The sequence below is a fragment of the Chroicocephalus ridibundus genome, chromosome 1 (genome assembly GCF_963924245.1).
Source record: "Chroicocephalus ridibundus chromosome 1, bChrRid1.1, whole genome shotgun sequence".
NCBI lineage: Eukaryota > Metazoa > Chordata > Aves > Charadriiformes > Laridae > Chroicocephalus > Chroicocephalus ridibundus.
In genome coordinates, this window is record NC_086284.1 from 29,587,178 (window position 1) to 29,606,450 (window position 19,273).

Consider the following 19,273-nt stretch of genomic DNA (forward strand, 5'->3'; position numbering starts at 1 on the left):
CTTGAAGACTTCCAGGGATGAGGCATCCACAACTTCTCGGGGCAAAGACTTCACCTGGTCTCTCTTTGGAAAAGGATCAGCCTCTGGAGCCCGAGAGCGACGCGTTTCAGCGGTCTATCCCACGGGGCGCCCGTGGGACGGCAAGAGCCAGGTGTCGGCGTGGGTTTGTACGATGACCGATAAATCCCGGTGACTTTCATCCTCCCAACGGCAGGAAGACGGAGGGGGCTCGTCCCCCCGCAAGGTGAAGGAAGCACCTTGCCCGGACTCACACACTGAGCTGGCAGCCTGTCCCCCAGCCCCCGGACCCACCGCCTCCCCACGCCTGCGGCCCCGGGGGCTGGGGTCGGCGGCCGGCGGGCGGGCAGCGCGGCGGGGACGGGCGAGGGGCGGGCCGGGGGCGGTGCTCCCTCCGCGGCCGGCGGGACGGCGGCGGGAGCCGGAGCCGGAGCCGGAGCCGGAGCCGGGGCCGTGCGCGGTGAGCGGGGCTGGGTGCGGGAGGGACAGAGGGAGGGAGGACGCCGCGCTGCCGGTTACGCCGCAGCCGAAGCATTTCGGCGGGGTCCGTCCCTCTCCCCCTTTAAGGGGAGGTCGGCAACTTCGGGTTTGGGGTGGTTTTTTCTCCCCTGCGCTTTATTCGTGCCCCCGGGTTTTGAGTTGAGGCTGGGCTGGGGAGGGCTGGCCCGGTGCGCTGGGAAGTGTCGCTCACCTTCCCGCAGCCCACGAGCACCGCTGCCCATCGCTGCCCGTCCCTGCCCATCGCTGCCCGGTGCCGAGCGGTGCCTTCCCGCCCTGAAGCGGGTCTCCCGAGCGGGGCTGGATGCCGCTGTGCCCTCCGCGCCTCACGGGCGGCTGCTGCTCCGGCAGAGCCCTCCGAATGTTTTGTCTTTCGTGTTCCGTAATCAAGGGCATCTGATTTTCACAGGCGTTTAACCTAGGTATGTGTTAGGCCTGTGTTTGGTCGTTCCCAAACGCGTTTTGGAAAGAACCTGTTTTTTGTCCTTACTGACTTCGTGGGTTGTCAAAGTGCTTGAATTGAATGAATACTTTTCCGTTTTGGAGAAATTGCTTTTGCTGGCGGCAGAGAGGGGAGCGCTCTGGGAGAGCGTGGGGACAGCGTCTGGGGGTGCGCTGCTTCGGGAAGGAGGGATGCCGAGAGAAGGGAGGCACGGGTTGGTTTCCATTTCTGAAAGATGCCGCAGACGCGGGGTTTGATAGTGCAGAGCGTTGGGTCATCACTGTGCAAGCACATTTTTGGCTCTGGGGGTATAAGCGTGGATTGCCACCCGTGTGCTCTTTCACATTGTTTGCAGGAAGATGACAGGAAAGGAATTGCTCCCTCTGCAAATAAATTGTAAAATGCCTATCCGACCTACTGGGAGAAGAGCTGAGCTTAGACAGCACAACGTGGAAAAAGAAAAACAGCATGGATGCACAAAAACATGCCCTTTCCAAACACTTTATGCCTACCTAAAAGCTGCAGGCTGTTACAGTATCGTTTCAGTAGGTAATGAAGTTTGGGACAGAAAGCAAGTGAAGCAAACTCTTCCTACCTTTGCAAATGCTAAACAGTTAGAGGGAAATTGTGAAAATAGTGGTAAAGGGCTGAGCATTTGCCATGTTGATTAACATTTATATAAGCAAAGAAAATTAGGAATGCACACTGAGTATTATTAAATTTAAATCTCTGGTAATTGTAGCAGAATGGGAGAAAGATGAACAGGAGAAATGTATAAAATCTGGACCATATAGAATGTACATGGTACTGGCAGTTTTATTCTGATAAGGGATCCAGCTGGAGGGCTGATGTCTGTTTCCTTATGATTTTGCTTTTACTGTCATTTTGACCCCGCTCTGACTTTTCCGTGCCTGAACAGACTGAAATGAAGGGCAATCTGAAACCGCTGGCCTCCTCTCTGCTATAATGCCTAGAAGGGCTTGTCCCCCTTAGGGATGGTCACTGCTGGTTGTAGCTGGATACCGGCTGTCTTCCTTCCCCACCCCACCTCATCCTCGGACTGGGTCATCCCTATCACCCAAGGTGGGGGAAGGAGAGGCAGGCTCTGTCACCCCCATCTCCCTTGTGTTTCCCCAGCTTTCCTCTGCTCTGGTGTGCAGGCTTGCCTGCCTGCAGACTGCTTCTTGCTATAGCCAGTACGTGTGCATTGCTGTCAACAGGAGAAATGCTGTAAGACCTTGAACTGGTGGGGAAGGGAGGGGTCCTGGACTATTTCAGCATTCAAATCTACTCTAGTACTATCACCAAGTAGGTGCGTATTATGTATATGAATATATCTGGCTTAGGAAGTTATTGCTGTTTGCATTTTCAGATGTAAAAGGCTGACTGGGACAGCTTGTGTCTGCCAAGTGTCTTGGTTCATAATTGGGTCTTACTGGTGCAGCGCAAATTATAAATGGTATTCTGTAAATTCCACATCAGAGGCAGGAAGCAGTGCAGTTTTCCTCCTGGCGCCCCATCTACGCAGAAGCAGAAGAGGAATTAGTTCAATGAGAGAGAACATCCAGAAGTTACTGAAAAATGTGGTGTTTCTGATAGGTTTGAGACTTGGAATTTAAATACTAAAAAGTCAAGACATTTTCACCTCTACCTCCTGCACTCTCTTGCAAGCATTCCTCCCCTTGTGTCTTCATGGCTGCGGTTACCTCCTTTTCCTGGCGTGTGTGAAGGAAATCCTGTTACGGCATAGTTGATCCACGGCGCTGCTGCAAAAACCCACCTCTTAGCCTGCCGCTTCGGCTGCCTCTGCCCTCTTTGTCAGTCCTGCTCCCCCTTCTCCCCTGTGTCGGACATGTCAGTCGCAGGCTTCAAGTGTCCTCCGTAGTCTCCCCATACGTGATGTCCCACCTCTTTACCAAGACATACCCCCTGGGCTTTGGTCAGCCCTCAGCATCTGTCTCCCTCAAGCTACCACCTTTGTATTTCCCCGAGCTTTGCCTTGTGCTTACTTGTAGCTTCGTGTAGGCACCTTATCCATCATTTCATTAATTTCCTTGACATGTCCCAGCACGTCTGCTTTTGCTGTGATGCCTTCAGCGGCTGTCTGGTGAGATGCTGAGACAAGCCCTCACCCGTGCTGCCACCATCCCTGTCACTGGAATTAGTCTGGCTCTGGATTTGAGCACAACAGTGTCCTCTAAAGCTAGGACACCTGCGAGGCAATGTCGCACACCAGCAGAAGCTCTCCTTCCGTAGTCCATGTTCTCCTCACTCGCTCTTTTTGGCATTTCAGGTGCAACCCTGCCCCCTTATGCTTACACATCACAGCGTGGTTCACTGCAACCCCCTTTGCAATAGTGTCGTATCTTTGCGTAAGTTATTGCAGACTGTTTTGCAAACTGTGACAACGTGTCAATACTATGCGCACAAATACAGATACGATAATGGCACGGACTCTTTGTCAAGGGAGGCCCTGCAGCCTGCGTTGGTAAAATCAGGAATGGCATGAGGATGGAGATCTTTTCTGTTACACCACCGAGGGGAAACAGAGAATCAAAGGAGAAGGCTGTTTTCTTACGTCTCTTGGTAAAGCAGGCTGAGGCACCGGAGTCAGGAAGCAGAGTTACAGCGATTGGAGTTACTGTGATAGCACATCTGTGCCTCAAATTCCCTTGACATTTAAGTTCACAGTACGTAGTCGGTACTGAATCTGCTTTTTTGGGGGGGAGAAAAAATTCTGAAACAAAACGATATGTTAACAGAGGTTTCTGATGAATCAAGTGTACAAAATTCTGTCCTAGCTTTGTATTGTGCCGAGATTTCTTGGGAGGTTAAAATGAAATCTGCCTTGACATTTTAGGGTTTGATATGGACCATATACTTTGTTTGTTTTTATAAAATATATTGAAGCCTGTGTGTCAGCTGACTTTTACCATAGGAAAGTGTTTTCTTATCACTCTGGACTCCACTTACTGGGTCACAACTTCATTAGTTAAGAACTAATAATCCCTTTGCTAGTGAAGTTAAGGGCCACTTACTGTTCAGCAGAGGCCCTTGCTGAAGTCTACAAGGAGGGCTCCTGAGACTTGCTGGCACGATGTGCCCACCAGGGGTGGACATGACCCATGGAATGCGAGAGACGGAGGCTTCCAGCTACACTCCTGTGTGCAGCCACCTCATCCGTCATCTGGCAGGATGCTGTGCCACAGCACTGAGGGGGAAAATAGAGACCTTAAATCCATTCACTTCCAGATTTAGCCACGTTTTGTCCTGAAACTTTATTCCTGGTAGGTGAAGGGGACCGTGCCTGATATTTCAGCTGCTTTTTCTCCCCCTTTACCTGGAGGGATGCTGAACCTGAGGGTCTGAGCCCTGCAAGTTGTTAGCTTCACAGGTGAGTGTGATGGAGAATGAAAGCAAGCTCTGATAACAAGGACTGCTTGCCCTGGGGCTTGATATTTTATCTGGTAGGTTTTGCTCTGAGTAAATGGTGATGTGGAGGAGCTGGAGCACTGCCCCATGCAGTTTCAGGAAGGGCGAATGCAGCTCACAGCCTTCCGCTGCATCGGCCGCTTTCCCCCAGGTGTGGAGGCCAGCGCTGGTCCACTTGTGTTGAATACAAAAGGTGGTTATCGGGACCCCGCGCTAGGAGTCAGGTATGAGCTAACAAAGCTCGTAATTAACTTTTGTTTGTTCTGAGATTAATTGTATCACCACCGCCCCACATGTGCTGGGTGGCATCTTCTCCCAAGAGGCTTATCAGTGTTGGGATACTCCACACAGCCGATTGCAGCCCCTGCAAGGAGGGGTGGCAGGAAGGGGATGACTCAACTATGAAAGCAGATGACAAGACAGAAGCAGTTGAAATATTTTCATATACTTGTTCCACTGAGGGAAACGGGCTTTAACTGTTTTTTAATTTTTTTTACCTTCCTTTCTTTTTGCCCTGTGAAAATGTACATTTCTACTTAAGCGGCCATGCCACCCTACACTACATTTTCTCTTTGGACAAAACTTTCAAATTTTGGGGTTCCAAGAAATCAAACAAGAAGTCATTCCACAAAATGAAGAAATTAAGGAATCCTGATACTCACCAATTCCTCCGTCTCCCCTGGCTAACCTTGCCCTGGACCTCCTTTACAGCCTGCTGTCTCCATGGGCACCCGCGGTCTATTACTTTGGCAGTGACATCTCAATGGCAGTGTTTGACTGTAGAAGTCAATTACTGAGACCTAAAGCTATTAGGAGGAACCAAATGGCTATGTGAACCTTCATGTCTCCCCTTCCTGATCATCTGCTGTCATTAAACTGTAGGAGCTTGACTGTCTTTGAGGTTTCTGCCTGGGGCTGGATTTGTCTGAAAGTGGCCAACAGGAACAAAAGTTATTCAGAGCGGGAATAAAAGGAATAAAGCTGGGACTAGACATTGAGAAATCAAATATGACCCATCACTGTGGTTAAGGAAGAGTGGAACTTTGAGGTTTATTGGGTTAATTTTTTTTAGCAACCTGTAATTTTTCACAGGAAATTTTCAACAAAAGTGGGAAATAAATATTATTAGCAAACTAACACAGGAAGGACACTAATTTTCCTGGCAACTGTGTGTCCCTTGGGTGATGTTCAGACTCACACTCCCATGGGAGGCAGGACCATGGAGGGTCTTGTTTCCCCATCTGATGTCCCAGATGTACAGCCATGAGACTCCTTCCCCATTCACATCCCAAGAGATACAGGGAACAGATAGGTCCCTGCTCCCTGCTTATCTTATTGGTGATGGGGAGTGTGTTTGGGCCAAATCCTGCTGTGCCAGAACATGGTCAGTGCGAGCCTTGGCTGTAGGCTGCTGCTGCAGCTGAGACTGTGAAAATAGCTGTGAAGGGCGTAAGACCGGTGCAAATGATGTTCTGGTCCAAATATTTCTGTGTTCTTCAAAGGTAATTAAAAGCTCAGACCTCTCCATCTCACTGTGTACGCTTGTCATTTGAATATGAATGCACGCATTTAAAGAGCCTTGAGGATGTATTGTGTTTTGCACTGCATCTCCCGAGTGTTTAATCAGCTCAAGATTTGGTAGGCTCTGTTCCCTTCGCCTTGCCGGGGATGGAGGCATTGCATTGAATGAAGGGCTAAATGGACAGGAGCAGCGCTCTGTGTGTCTGGGGGCAGGTGAACTACAGAAGATCCTGCAGAGACAAGAGAGAGCTGGAGAAGAAGCAAATTCATTTATATTTGTCTTGTTTGAAGATACAGTCCTGGTTGCAGAGATCCGTGCCTCTTTTCCTGCTCTAAAAGAAACAAAGGGAAGGGAAAGGCTCTCTGCTACGAGCGGACAAAACTGAGGGGCAGAGGATCGAGCTCTTTGTGACACGAGGCAGATTTGCCAGAGAAAAGGTATACGGGGGCTGTTGCATCCCCCTCTCCATCCCAGTACCACCACCTGCCTCAGCCTGTGTGCTTCTGGGCAATGGGGTGCGTGCCCTCCCATCCGGAGACTGTGCTGGGTCCATCCCCGGGGAAGCCGACATCGGGGTTCACCTGCAGCCTCCCACCTCTCCTTCTACACAGGGAGGGGGTCAGGGAGCCGTCCGGCTCCCCTTGGGTGGAACATTAGTATAATCAGTGTTATCAAAACATTTGTATTTCAACAATGCTGACTTTTAACAGCTGCACCAGATAATTTTCTTTATTGAACTTGGACAGGCTTAAACCATAAGTGATGCAGTGATTGAAGGGATGAAAGCAACACAACAATGCATTAACATTCAACCCCAGAGATCTGCTTCTCTAATGCAGTTCAAACCAAATGTGCTGAAAGGGTAGAGCTCCGAGATGTGTAATGATTGTGCAAGCGTCTTTTCTTCCCCAGAGGGAGAGGATCTTTTTGAAAGTAGCCCTACTTTTGCTTCAGTCTGCGTCGTCTGGGATTGTTTCTTCATATACAACCAATTTAATTTGCTTTATTAAAAACAGTTCAGGGGCCACATTTTAATTTTAGGTATCGAACGAATGTAGCACGCACAAAATCTGCTAGTTACCCTTGTGCACAGACAGTGTTCAGTTTGGGGATTTCAGGTAAGTTGACTTAAACTGCAGATTGTCTGAAATAAAGAGAATAAATAAATAATGGTGTGTAATACAGAAAGACCTGATTCCTGGCAGAAGTCTTTAGGGGATTATGTGAAATGAATTGGAGGGCAGATACAGTGCTCCGGTGCTTAAGGCAGTGCCGGGGGACAGCAGGCTGTCTTGGTCCTCAGGCACTCTGCAAAAGAAGAAGAGAAAGGTGTTATCAAGGCATGGCTATAAAGCAAAGATGACGAGATAAGCATGGTTTTTATATTATTCATGCAGTGCTGTAACTGGACAGCAGAAGGATGTGGCCAGCAGAAATAAAATACAAGCCAGGATTCCAGTTTTTTTGTTTTCTTCTGAAATTTCTGTCACCGAAAGCAGTCAAAATTCAGCAGTTCTTCTCCCTCTTTTTTTATTAACGCAGTTATTACTAAGCTCTTCAGCTTTAATTTGCTTTTTTATAGGGGCTTTACTCAGCATGCAGTCCCTTTAGATCTGGGCGTGATAACTAACCACATCCTGCGCATCGGACATTTGGCTTGCATCCCCATATCTGCCTGCTTGTAAGTATTTTATTCATCCTCTTTCCTTGTTTTTCTCTTACTTTTAGGAGCAGATTCAACTGACAGGCTCTGGGTCTGATCCCGGGTCATGATGCCTTTGCTTCACACTACTATATATAACTCTATGATGTGCAGATCCATGGGAAATGTAAATGATACAAGCATTTGATCCTATTGAATTAATCTGAATTAATCTAAGTATCCTTATGACTCTGAGGTTCCTTTTCCCAGCCCCACACAAAACCCCAAACAAAATATAACTCAATTTTAACCTGCAACCAAGCCATCTGGGCCCTTGTCTTCGTAGATTTTAAAAGTCGTAAATTTAAATCATATTAAATAATAATAAAAAATGAAATTAGATCATAAATTAAAAGGAAGACTTTGCTTGTGGCAGGAAATAGTTTTTCCTTTTCCTTGTGTGCACTGTTTTATTGAGTCAGTTGATCAGACTGATCCTGTTTCCCAGGCAGAGAGGTAAGAGAGATAAAGGGATTCTGTGCTCCATCTGTAACAGGAAAAAGAAGCATCCTACTTATTTGTGGTCTTTCAATTGGCGAAGGCATTTATGCAAGAATAAGAAGTATCAAGGATAGTATTCTTGCTAAACTCCCGTCTAGCAGACATTCTTTGCCTTTCCTACCTACATTTTCAATGGAATAAAACGTTACTCACTTCTGTTCTGTCTAGAGCGACTGACTAATTTAGTTGTGTGATGTTAAATTGCTACATTTTTCCAGTCTTAGAGCAAATTGCCTTTCAAGGCTGAAGGGTTCCCTGTATGTAAAGTTCATTCAGCGCTTTAGTATGAGCATGCAAACATATTTTTATTGGCATTAAATGCTTGGCGTTACATGTTAGCTGGAAGGACGATACGTAGTGATATAGTGCTATATGCAGGAAATAAATGTAGAAAATGAAGGCGGTGAGGGGAAGATGAAAGAATTAAAGCAGAAGCTCACTGTCCTTCGTACGTATATCGAATTAGTGAAGATCATGAGAAACCTTAATCTTTGTAATAAATCTAGTGAAAACATGCTGCCAGCTTTTGGAAGTAATCGTTGTGGTAACAGGACTTGGGGGGGTGACACACCTTTTTGGGATGAGGAGGTTTCGTCCTGGAACTGGCACCACCGTTATCACCTGGGGTCTCTTCTGGGAACCTGCACAATCCTCCTCCTGCTCTTCCTGCCCTGATGCTGAACGAAGGAGAGGGGGTTCTGGTTTCAGGTCATGAGGGGATGATATCATTATCTGCTCACTCCTGGCTTTAACTTCCCAAAAGGGCAAAAGAGAGCAGAGAACACACTTGTGAGTCCTTTCATACAGATAATCAGTGTCATCTTTAATGAATGTCCTCTACCTCCCCTCTCCTACTCAAAACAAAGAGCTCATACGGAGCAAGCAATTTCTGCACAGATCCAGAGTACCACCTAAGCAACTAATCTCCCTCTCCTAGACATTTCCTAGACACATTAATGGCCAGTAATTTCAGTGCCATTTGCACCAGATCCTCCCCATCAGGGGGACAGTCTCAAGTCATGCCTTGTGGGCACATTGTTCTTTGACCCTCATCTCCATGTCTCCCTGGACACATGTGTGTGCAAGCATGGGAACTGTATCCGCAGGAGGACAGCATGTGCAAAGAAATGAAGGCTGGCGGCCAGAGCCTCCTTCTGCCAGAATCCATGGACACCTGACAGGCGAGCTTCTTCAGCTGTCCCGCGCTTTGAAGAAGCTTCTTTGAAGACGATGGTAGAAATCTAATCTTTCTGTTGCATTCATCCTCTGCCTTTCTGTATACATTGGGCTGAAATCAGCCAAAAGGGTTTTAGTTTTTTAGGGAAGGATGGCAGATACAATTAACAGCGTATTGATGTCTGACAGGACAAGGGACCTCACTGTTGTAACTCTTGTAAAAGCACATTAAGCTCTCCTCTGTTAGGAGTTGTTTACAATAAGAAAATGACTTTTCAGAATACCTTCTATCCGTAAAGAAAAAGTTGATGGGAGATTGTGACAAAAATGTTAGTTTATGTAGCATAAAAACACAGGTTTTCTTTGATGTCAGTTTGTCTCTCTGCTTAAACATTATGAAACCTCTGAAATAGCCATATTTCTCAGTTTGTAGTCACAAAAAGCCAGGAAGAACCAAGAAAACATAATGTTTATCTATGGTTGATAATCTCCCAAGAAAATGAATCTGCCAGACTTATCTTTGCTCCCTGCTCCTCAATTTTTAGGGCCTCAGTGGTTGTGGGTATGCTCCATTAAATTATATTTCACTGAGCCTGGAGAAATAGAGTTGTTGCATCAAGATATGCAGAGAAATACAATGCAGGCAACTGGTTGGTAAAGGATTTATGACATTGGGACTATGAAAAAGCTCTCTGTTTACTGCATGCCATCCCGGAAAGTGCTGCAATCTCTTTTAACATTCACCTTAGACTGAACTGGGAGATGACTACTGTCTCAGCGATGCTCAAGATTAAATTGCATGTTACATATAATTTGGCACTCAGGGGATATGATAATTGATGAGGCCTCTGCTCCTGACCCCATTTCCATTTTCTGAAAAAAAAAACAAAAAACAGGTTTTATGACAGGTGCCATCAAAGATACAAAGAGTTGATAGCTTTGGCATGGCCACCCAGGCATGATACTGCATGGTACCTGGGATTTACCTCTTACACAGTGATGGCTTGCTTAATCCCTCACCTACCCAGTTTGCCCTGCTTTTGGTGAATGCCAATTTGCCTGTCTCCCACTTACCACGGGATAAAAGAAATGATGAAAAACTCCAGCTGAGCTTGCCTGCAGTATCTGCAGGTAGCCCTGCCCTTGGAGGAAGAGTGGTTGTCCTCGCCTGGGAAAAGTGATTCATACCGAGGGCATGAATGGCGGAACAATGCCCAGCTGGAGGAAAATACTTCAATAGTGATTCTGGTTGAAAAGTGAGGATGTACAAATGACACCACGAGCAGAGCCTTTCCTTGTGTGCCAGATCTCATATTTGGGGACTGACGTAGCAGAGCAAGGTTTTGCTCCCTTGTGCATTTAAAACCAGCAGAGCGGGAAGGTGGTCTGTGCCTTCTTGGTACGGTGAGTAGTTTTGCTGAAATGAGTGAATCTCTCCAAGCAGTTTGCCCATTAGAGCAGCAAGGCTGTGTAACAAGGGAGGAATAGCAGCGGGAAAAGTCAGACGGTGTTGGAAAGGCAGAGTATGACCTGGGACTTCCTACAGTGGTGGGGTGGGACTCGATGACTCAGGAAGCCACCTCAAGCCACCCATCCCTGTCCTGGGATTGCAGAGGTGCCTCTGAGGTAGTAATCTGGATCCAGCTACACCACAAAATCTGAGTTCCCCAGCAGACAGGTCCCGGTTCTCCTGTTCCAGGAGTTTTCAGGACTGGTTATTCGGGAAGCCTTATCCTGTCAGAGTCAGGGTTCCTCTCCATCTCCAGTCATTCAAAAACAGCACTTCAAATTCAGTCGTTGCGTTAAACCAACCCAGCTTTCCAACAATAGATGAGGGAAAGGTAGGGACCAATACAGAATTTGAAAACTTTGGCTCATTAGTTGAATTCCATGATGGGTTTACGGCTCTCAGAAAGACAATGGATTTATTGGGGTCAGCCATTCTTAATTTTGCCGTTACACTTCAAAGTCAGTGACAAAATTCCCAATCATTTTTTTGGGACCAGATTTGGGCTAGATGTTATAATGGTGTTCTGTTCAGTTTTCAGAAATGCTCAAAACCAATTTCCAAACAAGAAGGTGAAGCTGACACCTGACTTCATTGGGGGTTATTCCCCTGGAAGGATTAGGGTAAGAGAGACAAATGGTTATGCCACTTACCTTCGTCTCCCGGCAAAAGCAGGAACCTGAGCCGAAGCATTAGCTGTGGTGCGCTGAATAAAATTGCTTGTGAGTTCCCCTCTTGAAGGCTGGGAGGTCTGATTCGCGGCGAGGCAGAGGTTCGGGCAGCCCGAGGACTGTGTAGCTGAGTTTCGGTCCAGAACAGCATTTGCACCCCTGCACTCATCCTGGCCACTCTCCAGTGGGGTTGCTATGCTGGAACAGCACCAGGGAACATCATCAGGGATGAGGGTGGGATCCATTTTATTTCCGTACACGTTTTGTACCTTTCCTATGAATACTACTGAGATGTCAGGAACTCAGATATGTTCACACTCTGTAGGATTTTGCTGTTTTGCTCCCAACAGGGTACAGATGGCTGGTAAAAATCCTTTTAGACTGAGTAGGACCTTACACTTTAGGTCCGTATTTTTAAATGTGTGATTAAAACAACACTTTTTTTTTTTTCCTTCCAAAAATATTACCCAAAGAGCCACTTTAACTGAAGCTACATTTTACGGTGAGATTCATTTATACATCACATCACTACGCAGTGTGAGTGAGGCAACTAGGATCTGGGCCATAGTCGTTTGGAATCAGAGTTTACAGTGTCTCTGATCTCACTACGAAATGCTCAGTTAAAAATAGCCCAGTTGACATTGTAAGACCTATAAAGGCTCTGATCTAGCAAAGCACTCAGATCTCTGCTCATCTGTGAGGTTCTGATTAGTCCTTTTTAAGACCATAAATCTTCCACTAACTTCAAAGAAAGTCCCATGACATAGTTCTCCCTTGTACCAGGGCCAAAACTGTTAATGGTAAAAGTAGAATGTAGTGGATTTCAAATTTGTGAAGAATTTAAAGGCTTTTAACTTCTGCCATGTTAAAGAATTTATGTGAATTAATTCCTTAAGTTATTCTAGAGCAATTCAATTAATAATGGATCTGCTTTTCATTATGATGAGTAATCAAGGATAAGCATCTTCTGTATCAAAGCTTATCTTTTAAAAAGGATAAATTAGCTATAACACACTTAACTACTTCCAGAACATGAAATGAACATGTATTGTTCCGTTAGTTAATTTTGGATCACTAAATTAAAGACAGTTCAAAAGGAGTATAATCTCATAAGGATCTCTCTTTGTTCAGTCTATTGTGACTTATTTCACGAGGTACATAAAATACTGTTTCTTGTGGGGCTAAATACTATTAGGGTCATAAAATGGTTTTGTTATAGTATATTTTATGCATCAGTATGAGTTATATACCACCAGGGTAAGAATAGTTTTATCTGGTATTTGCAGATGCAGTTTTGTACTCCTGCATATCTTGTAGGCTATCAGGATGCTTGATTGAGACTACCAAAAGCTCCGTAATAAAACAATAAATGCAATAAATAAACAATAAAATAGCATCTGGAATGTAACCTTTTATCCATGAAAATACGGATGTGTACGTAGTAGTAAATTAATCCAGGTCAGGGAATAAGCCTGTCATCATCTCTCCTGTGGAATTAGCAAGCACACCTGACATGGTTTTGGCCAGCTAGCACCCGCCAAGCCTGGACGTATTTGGGGCTAGGATTGGCCATCATTCATTCCCAAAGGCAGCTGTGATTTGGCCATCCTGTCCATGTGGATAAAAGGGATTTTAACTGTCTTGATGCAGTGTACCACACAAGTTGTCCCTGAGACCAGAGAATAGCCTTGACCTGGTTTATGTAGTCTAGATGTAGTTCTGAGGTATAGAAAATAAATTGGGGTTTAAAAAAGTAGAATTAGATTCTACCTACTGCTTAATGTAGTCCTTGTTTACTCAGGCACTTGGGTCTTTTCACAGCATATAGCATAGCCTCCTAAATTTAATTTACAGTGCAATAGTACAGTGGGTAACTATGCAAATAGCTTCAGTGACTGCAAAGCAAACTTCTTAGCATTTTCAGTGGGTGCCTCCAAGGCTTCTGTGTTCTCAGAGAAGAAACAGCACCAGCAGAAAAGTACCTTATCCTACTTAAGGATCTTTAGTCCAGGTTGGGTCCCACCTAGTGTCAAAAAGTGTCAGCCTCTTGAAGAAAGAGGTGCTTTTCTAAGTTAGCAGAGGTAGCACATTTAAAGGAAAAATGATAAGGCAGACCATTGCCGGGAACAGTGCTGGGACCCTTGGGTGGGAACTCAGAGACAACCCAACAACACTTGGGCAGCTGAGCGACACATAGAAGGAGAGACCACAGACACTCACAATCATTACTTCAAGGGCCTGATTCTGTCTTTCTGGTTGATGCTGACAGTGTTTACTCTCTCTGTCACGATAAAAATCAGTGAGATTTTTCTCAAAGCCTCTAACTGTGAGTTAGAGATAATTGTATTGAACTGGGACCGCAGGATGAGGCTGAAAGCAAGGTCAAGATGAGAGGGACCACAGTGGGAACATAGTTCTGTATGGATATTGTCTCCTTCGTGGGAGGAAAGCTCGCTGCCTTTCCTTGTGGTGCCTGAATATCTGCAGTGAGAGGTTGACCATGGATGGATGGACAGAAATATTGCATGTGGAGGATTATAGGCAGAAAATGAGCTTCATTTCCTACATGCTTGCACCTTGCAAAGGCAATGGATTACACCATGAAATTCAGCTATAGCATGTCAGCTTTTTGCAAGCAATTCCGCATCACCAAGCCTTCTCTTACACTTCCAGACTGCACCTGGGCACTAAATATGTCAGTTTGAAGAAAAGCAGCTAAGCAAACCCTGGTCTACGCGTCCTGTGCTTTTCTGACCTTTGCCAGCACCTGAGCTTCCAGGTTCAAACACAAAGTGGCTGGAGGCACTTCAAAGATGGGATCTCTTCCCCATTTGCATTCGCTGCCCTTAGATAGTCTCCTGGTGTTTGCTGAGCTGCCAGGGCTGCTCATTCCCTCGGGATTTTGCTGGTATCACAGAATCACAGAATGGTTCGGGTTGGAAGGGACCTTAAAGTTCATCTAGTTCCAACCCCCTGCCATGGGCAGGGACACCTCCCACTAGACCAGGCTGCTCAAAGCCCCATCCACGCCTACATGTTGTAGGTGTCAGAAGCTGCAACACTTCACAGAAATGTGCCTGCCATTGAGATCCCTGTGGCAGCATTACAGCGAGTTGCATTTTGATCTTTGAAACCATTTGATCCGTTTCTTATATAGTAAGAAGGCAAGTCTGGCAGAATTTCTCATTCTGGGTACTTCTGCCGAGGCAGTGTGGAGTAAGTGACTAATGGCAGTGGATTTGTCATCCATCACGGTGTTGAGCAGCCTTGCTCATCTAAATTGCGAGCTGAAGTCCTGAGAGGGGTTTTTGTTCCTTGAATAGCTTTTATCCACAAGACAAAACTGGATTCCAATATGCCTGTCCCATATAAAGTACATTTTTGATTGTGCCATTCCTCAGTTAAACAACTCATAGTGGGGAAGGGTCAATTTTAATTCATTGATGGGTAGGATTTCTCCTAATCCCTGCATTTTGGGAAACAGAGATATAAAGATATTTGTTAGCTAATGCTTTAAGAATTGAAGCTTAATGCTAAGGAATAATAACTTGGAACTCTTAAGAACTAGATTGTCTCAGGCGCACATTAAATCACATTACCTCCTAGTAAATTAATCTTGCTTTTTTTTTTTTTCCCCTTGCAGTTCCAAAGGATAACATCTTACGTTGTCCTGGGCTTGAGCAGTAAAGGATAAATTTCATCACTGGCTGACTTGTTATCTCTTCCTTGCGATGAAGAAATGGTTGCCTAAAATAACCCCTTTGTTATGCTGCTAAACCTGCCTTTGAATCCAAGATCTGTTGTGATTTTTAAAACACAAACCCAAAAATGTCAGAACTCGACCCGTCTTCTGGATTTGTAGGAAACATGGAAAATGGGACTTTTCTGGAGCTGTATCCCACATCCCTTTCAACTTCAGTGGATTCATCGCCTGGCCGTTTATCCAACGTCTATGTCTATGTTTCTATATTCCTTAGTCTCTTAGCTTTTCTCCTTTTGCTATTGATCATTGCACTTCAGAGGCTGAAAAACATAATTTCTTCCAGTTCCTCCTACCCAGAATATAATAGTGATGCTGGAAGTTCTTTCACTAATTTAGAGGTTTGTAGTATTTCTTCCCAGCGCTCCGCCCTCTCAAACCTTTCTTCATGAAACTAAATGAAAGGAAACGCACGGGGAATGGAAGAGCTTTGTCTAGTTTCATGGGGAGGTAGTGCATGCAACATTTGCCTTAGAAGACTATTATGAAGAGGTGGCTTTTAAGGTTTCCTTAGTTGTTGGGTTTTTTTTCTTTCTTTTTCTAGTCTTCATTTCCCCTTTTGCTAATGTTCTTCTTCATTTTGGACAACGGATAATGACACGATCATCGTTTCATGCCTGTAATAGTGATGCTGTCTTTTTCTCACACATACACGGTGTTCATCGAGAGTATTCCTGCCAAATTGTAATACAGTTCTAACTGGATGTGTCATTTTTTTGCTCTAGTTGTGACCCTTTCCCTGGTTTTGTATGAGTAGTGTGCTGACTACTTTTCTTTTTCCTTTTTCAATTAGATAAGGACTTGTGGATGAAATCTCTATTGCAAAAGTATAAAAACTCAGCTTAAATTATAAATACTGGGACAATTTAAAGTTGTTGGTATTGTTTCTTTTTTAATTTTCATGTCTTTTTCAGTATTTATTGATGTTTATAAAACACAACTAAAATCCATTTCCTGAAGAATGTTACTTTTGTTTATTTGTACTCCTAACTCATTCTGTATAAAGTCTCTGTATTTCAGTTTTTGAATATCTTTGGTTAACGTAGTAAAGTGACTATAATAACAATGCTCGCTGCTGAATGTGTGGAGGTGTTTTTAGGACCCCATTGCATCTAATTTGCTTGATGACTTGTTCCTCTAGGGGGCAGCTTTTGCTGCTGAATCATAAATATCACACAACTCCTTCGCATCCTTCACTGATACTGTAGTTTGTTCTTACTGGATACCAGTACAAAGCAGTGGTTTCTTTTACAAGATCTGCATACAACAACCACAGCTAGCAACGGAATAGCTCCTGTAACTGTCCTTTAGGCATGGGTGTTTGTACTGGTGAGGACTTTCTGGGCCGGATTGTGTCCTGTAATTTCACAAATGCACACTGGGGTGGAGAGGGGACACAAGGATCTGCGTAATGGCCAAGCAGGCTTGTGCTCTGACACTCAGGGGGTGCAAGGTGTACCTGCAGAGGGTAGAATCATAGAATAGAATCATCTAGGTTGGAAGGGACCTTTAAGATCATTGAGTCCAACCATTATCCTAGCACTGCCAAAACCACCACTAAACCATGTCCCTAAGCACCACGTCTACACATCTTTGAAATACCTCCAGGGATGGTGACTCAACCACTTCCCTGGGCAGCCTGTTCCAATGCTTGATAACCCTTTCAGTGTAAAACTTTTTCCTAATATCCAATCATCTAAACCTCCCCTCCTGCAACTTGAGGCCATTTCTTCTTGTCCTATCGCCTGTTACTTGGGAGAAGAGACCGACCCCCACCTCTCTACAACCTCCTTTCAGGTAGTTGTAGAGAACAATAATGTCCCCTCTCAGCCTCCTTTTCTCCAGGCTGAACAACCCCAGTTCCCTCAGCCGCTCCTCATAAGACTTGTTCTCTAGACCCCTCACCAGCTTCGCTGCCCTTCTCTGGACTTGCTCCAGCATCTCAATGTCTTTTTTGTATTGAGGGGCCCAAAATTGAACACAGTATTTGAGGTGCAGCCTCGAGGTACGAGGAGATCAGAAGGAAAAAGGCAGTTGCTCTGCCCCTTTTCCCCATCACCATAAGGAGAGGCCAGAGATGAGAGGGTAAGAAATGGATGATCTTTCACAATCTCACTCCTCTTTGCGATTCTGGGTTACGATTTCCCCCCTGCCTGAAATGTAACCCACCACTCAATTTCTGCAGTAAAATAACTAGCAGCATCGTGAACAGTATATGGTGGTCAGCTGGGAATTAAATCAAGCCAAACAATCAAAGAAATGATTCGAAATGCCAAGTTTGACCTGCTGGGACTGCAGCCCCACGCTGTGCTGTGCCGTTCCTCGCTGTCCTCCCTGCAGTGTGTGAGCACAGCCCGGCCCTGCCACTCCACTCCATGCAAATTTTGCTCTCATGGCGGGATCCAAGTCACTGGAGAGACCCAAGGAGGGGTACGGAAATGTCACAGCTGTGACCGACTGCTCTCCCCACACGGCACTATGGCCCAGCTGGCCGAGGGGTCAGGGAACTGCAGAAGACCTCCACACCAGATCTGTTACACATACTCTCCTGCATTCTGCCATTAACTGCACAGGCTTTAGAAGAGAAATGGGGAAAGCCACATCTAAATATAATCATTAGAAACACGTCTGTTCAGTGCCAAGCCACAGACGGATGATGCTGGAGTTGGTGTTTCCAATTTTTAAAAGTGAACCTACATTAAGTGGTAATGACTTATGGTGGTGATTAGCTCCTTACAAAGGTCAAAGATCTTGCTGACTAATAAAGAACTAAAGCCTGCAGGTTCTCTGAGCCAAACCGGTTTGATGAATGTATTTAGTCTCTGGAATATTTTATTCATCTAGACAAAAAGTCCTTGTAAGTCACTTTTCACTGTAATTGATGATAGCCCTTGGGAAAAGACTTAACTATTTTAAAGGGATCAGGTAACATTATTTGCTTTCTGAAAGCTCTTCCAAATCCCAAACCTGCAACAGAATGTATTTGTGTGTTGACTGGTAGATAAAAATAAATGAACTGTAAATCAAGATGGAGCAACTGTTCAACTATCTTCTCTTACCTACAGAGTTGTAAATTTGTTGCTTCCTTTGCTGCAAATGCAGGAATTTAATCAGAACCAGAGATGAGACCACAGTCTGAGATGGGTATTTATTCCCAGAGATATGTTTCCCATTACGATTTTATGCTTGTGGATGTAGAGACATTTAATGTTAAATACAGACTGCTGAAAACTGATTGGCTTTGTTCAATGATCTGTTATTAAACTTCACAAGAGCAAAAAGTGTTTTTCAGACTGCACAAAGTAGCAAAGGTAACTGAAACCACACATTTGATTCTGCTTTGTAGTTTACTAGATGCTATTAATTTCTTTTTCCACTCTGCAGTGACATATGGGACTATATACAGTCATCGTGATTTCAGCTGAGTTGCACCTGTTCTCATCAGGACAGATCTGAGTAGAAACAAGTTGGATCCAACAGAATAGCATCAGGAGAAGCCACAGGCAAAAAGCACAATGGCATTTTTGAGGATTAGTAAGTATTTATTCTTCAAGATAAAAAGAAAAAATAAAAAAGAAAAATAAACAAAAACAAACCCAACCTGAGAATCTGAGCTTGTGTAAACTTGAGCTAGAGCTGCAGGGATTTTCCACCAAGCTAAATTGAAAACCAGATATGGTTCTTGATTTTCATCAAATTTATGTGATTTGTACCTCACCCTCTCTCTGTCTCCCTTTCTTTCTGTCACTTGCAAACAAAACAGATATGGACAGGCTGGAGAAGTGGACAGAGGGGAATCTCATTAAGTTCAGCAGGGGAAAACGTAAAGTTCTGCACCTGGGGAGGAATAACCCCAGGCACCAGGACAAGCGGGGAGCTGATCAGCTGGAAAACAGCTCTGCAGAAAACAGCCTGGGGGTCCTGGTGGACAACAGGTTGACCAAGGGCCGTTAACACACTTGCTGCAAAGGAATCCAAGAGCATCCTGAGCCACATTAGAAGAAGCACTGTCAGCAGGTCGAGGGAGGTGATCCTTCTCCCTCC

At 45.0% G+C, this 19,273-nt stretch overlaps 1 protein-coding gene across 3 annotated transcripts; it reads left to right on the top strand.

Annotated features, from left to right (window-relative positions):
* The first annotated feature begins 354 nt into the window (after positions 1-354).
* SERTM1 (serine rich and transmembrane domain containing 1) lies at positions 355-18,479 on the top strand. 3 transcript variants are annotated; one of them, XM_063332871.1, is made up of 3 exons: positions 355-478; positions 7,495-7,593; positions 15,113-18,479. In XM_063332871.1, the coding sequence occupies exon 3, from the start codon at positions 15,298-15,300 to the stop codon at positions 15,619-15,621; it is 324 nt and encodes a 107-aa protein (XP_063188941.1). In that variant the 5' UTR covers positions 355-478; positions 7,495-7,593; positions 15,113-15,297; the 3' UTR covers positions 15,622-18,479. The 3 variants fall into 3 exon arrangements, with proteins under 3 accessions (XP_063188941.1, XP_063188951.1, XP_063188959.1); XM_063332881.1 differs by lacking the exon at positions 355-478 and adding an exon at positions 1,518-4,352; XM_063332889.1 differs by lacking the exon at positions 355-478 and adding an exon at positions 1,518-3,648.
* The last annotated feature ends 794 nt before the right edge of the window (positions 18,480-19,273 follow it).

Excerpts from the sequence above, each read along its gene's own strand:
- SERTM1 (XM_063332871.1), top strand. The coding sequence starts at position 15,298 with ATGTCAGAACTCGACCCGTCTTCTGGATTTGTAGGAAACATGGAAAAT.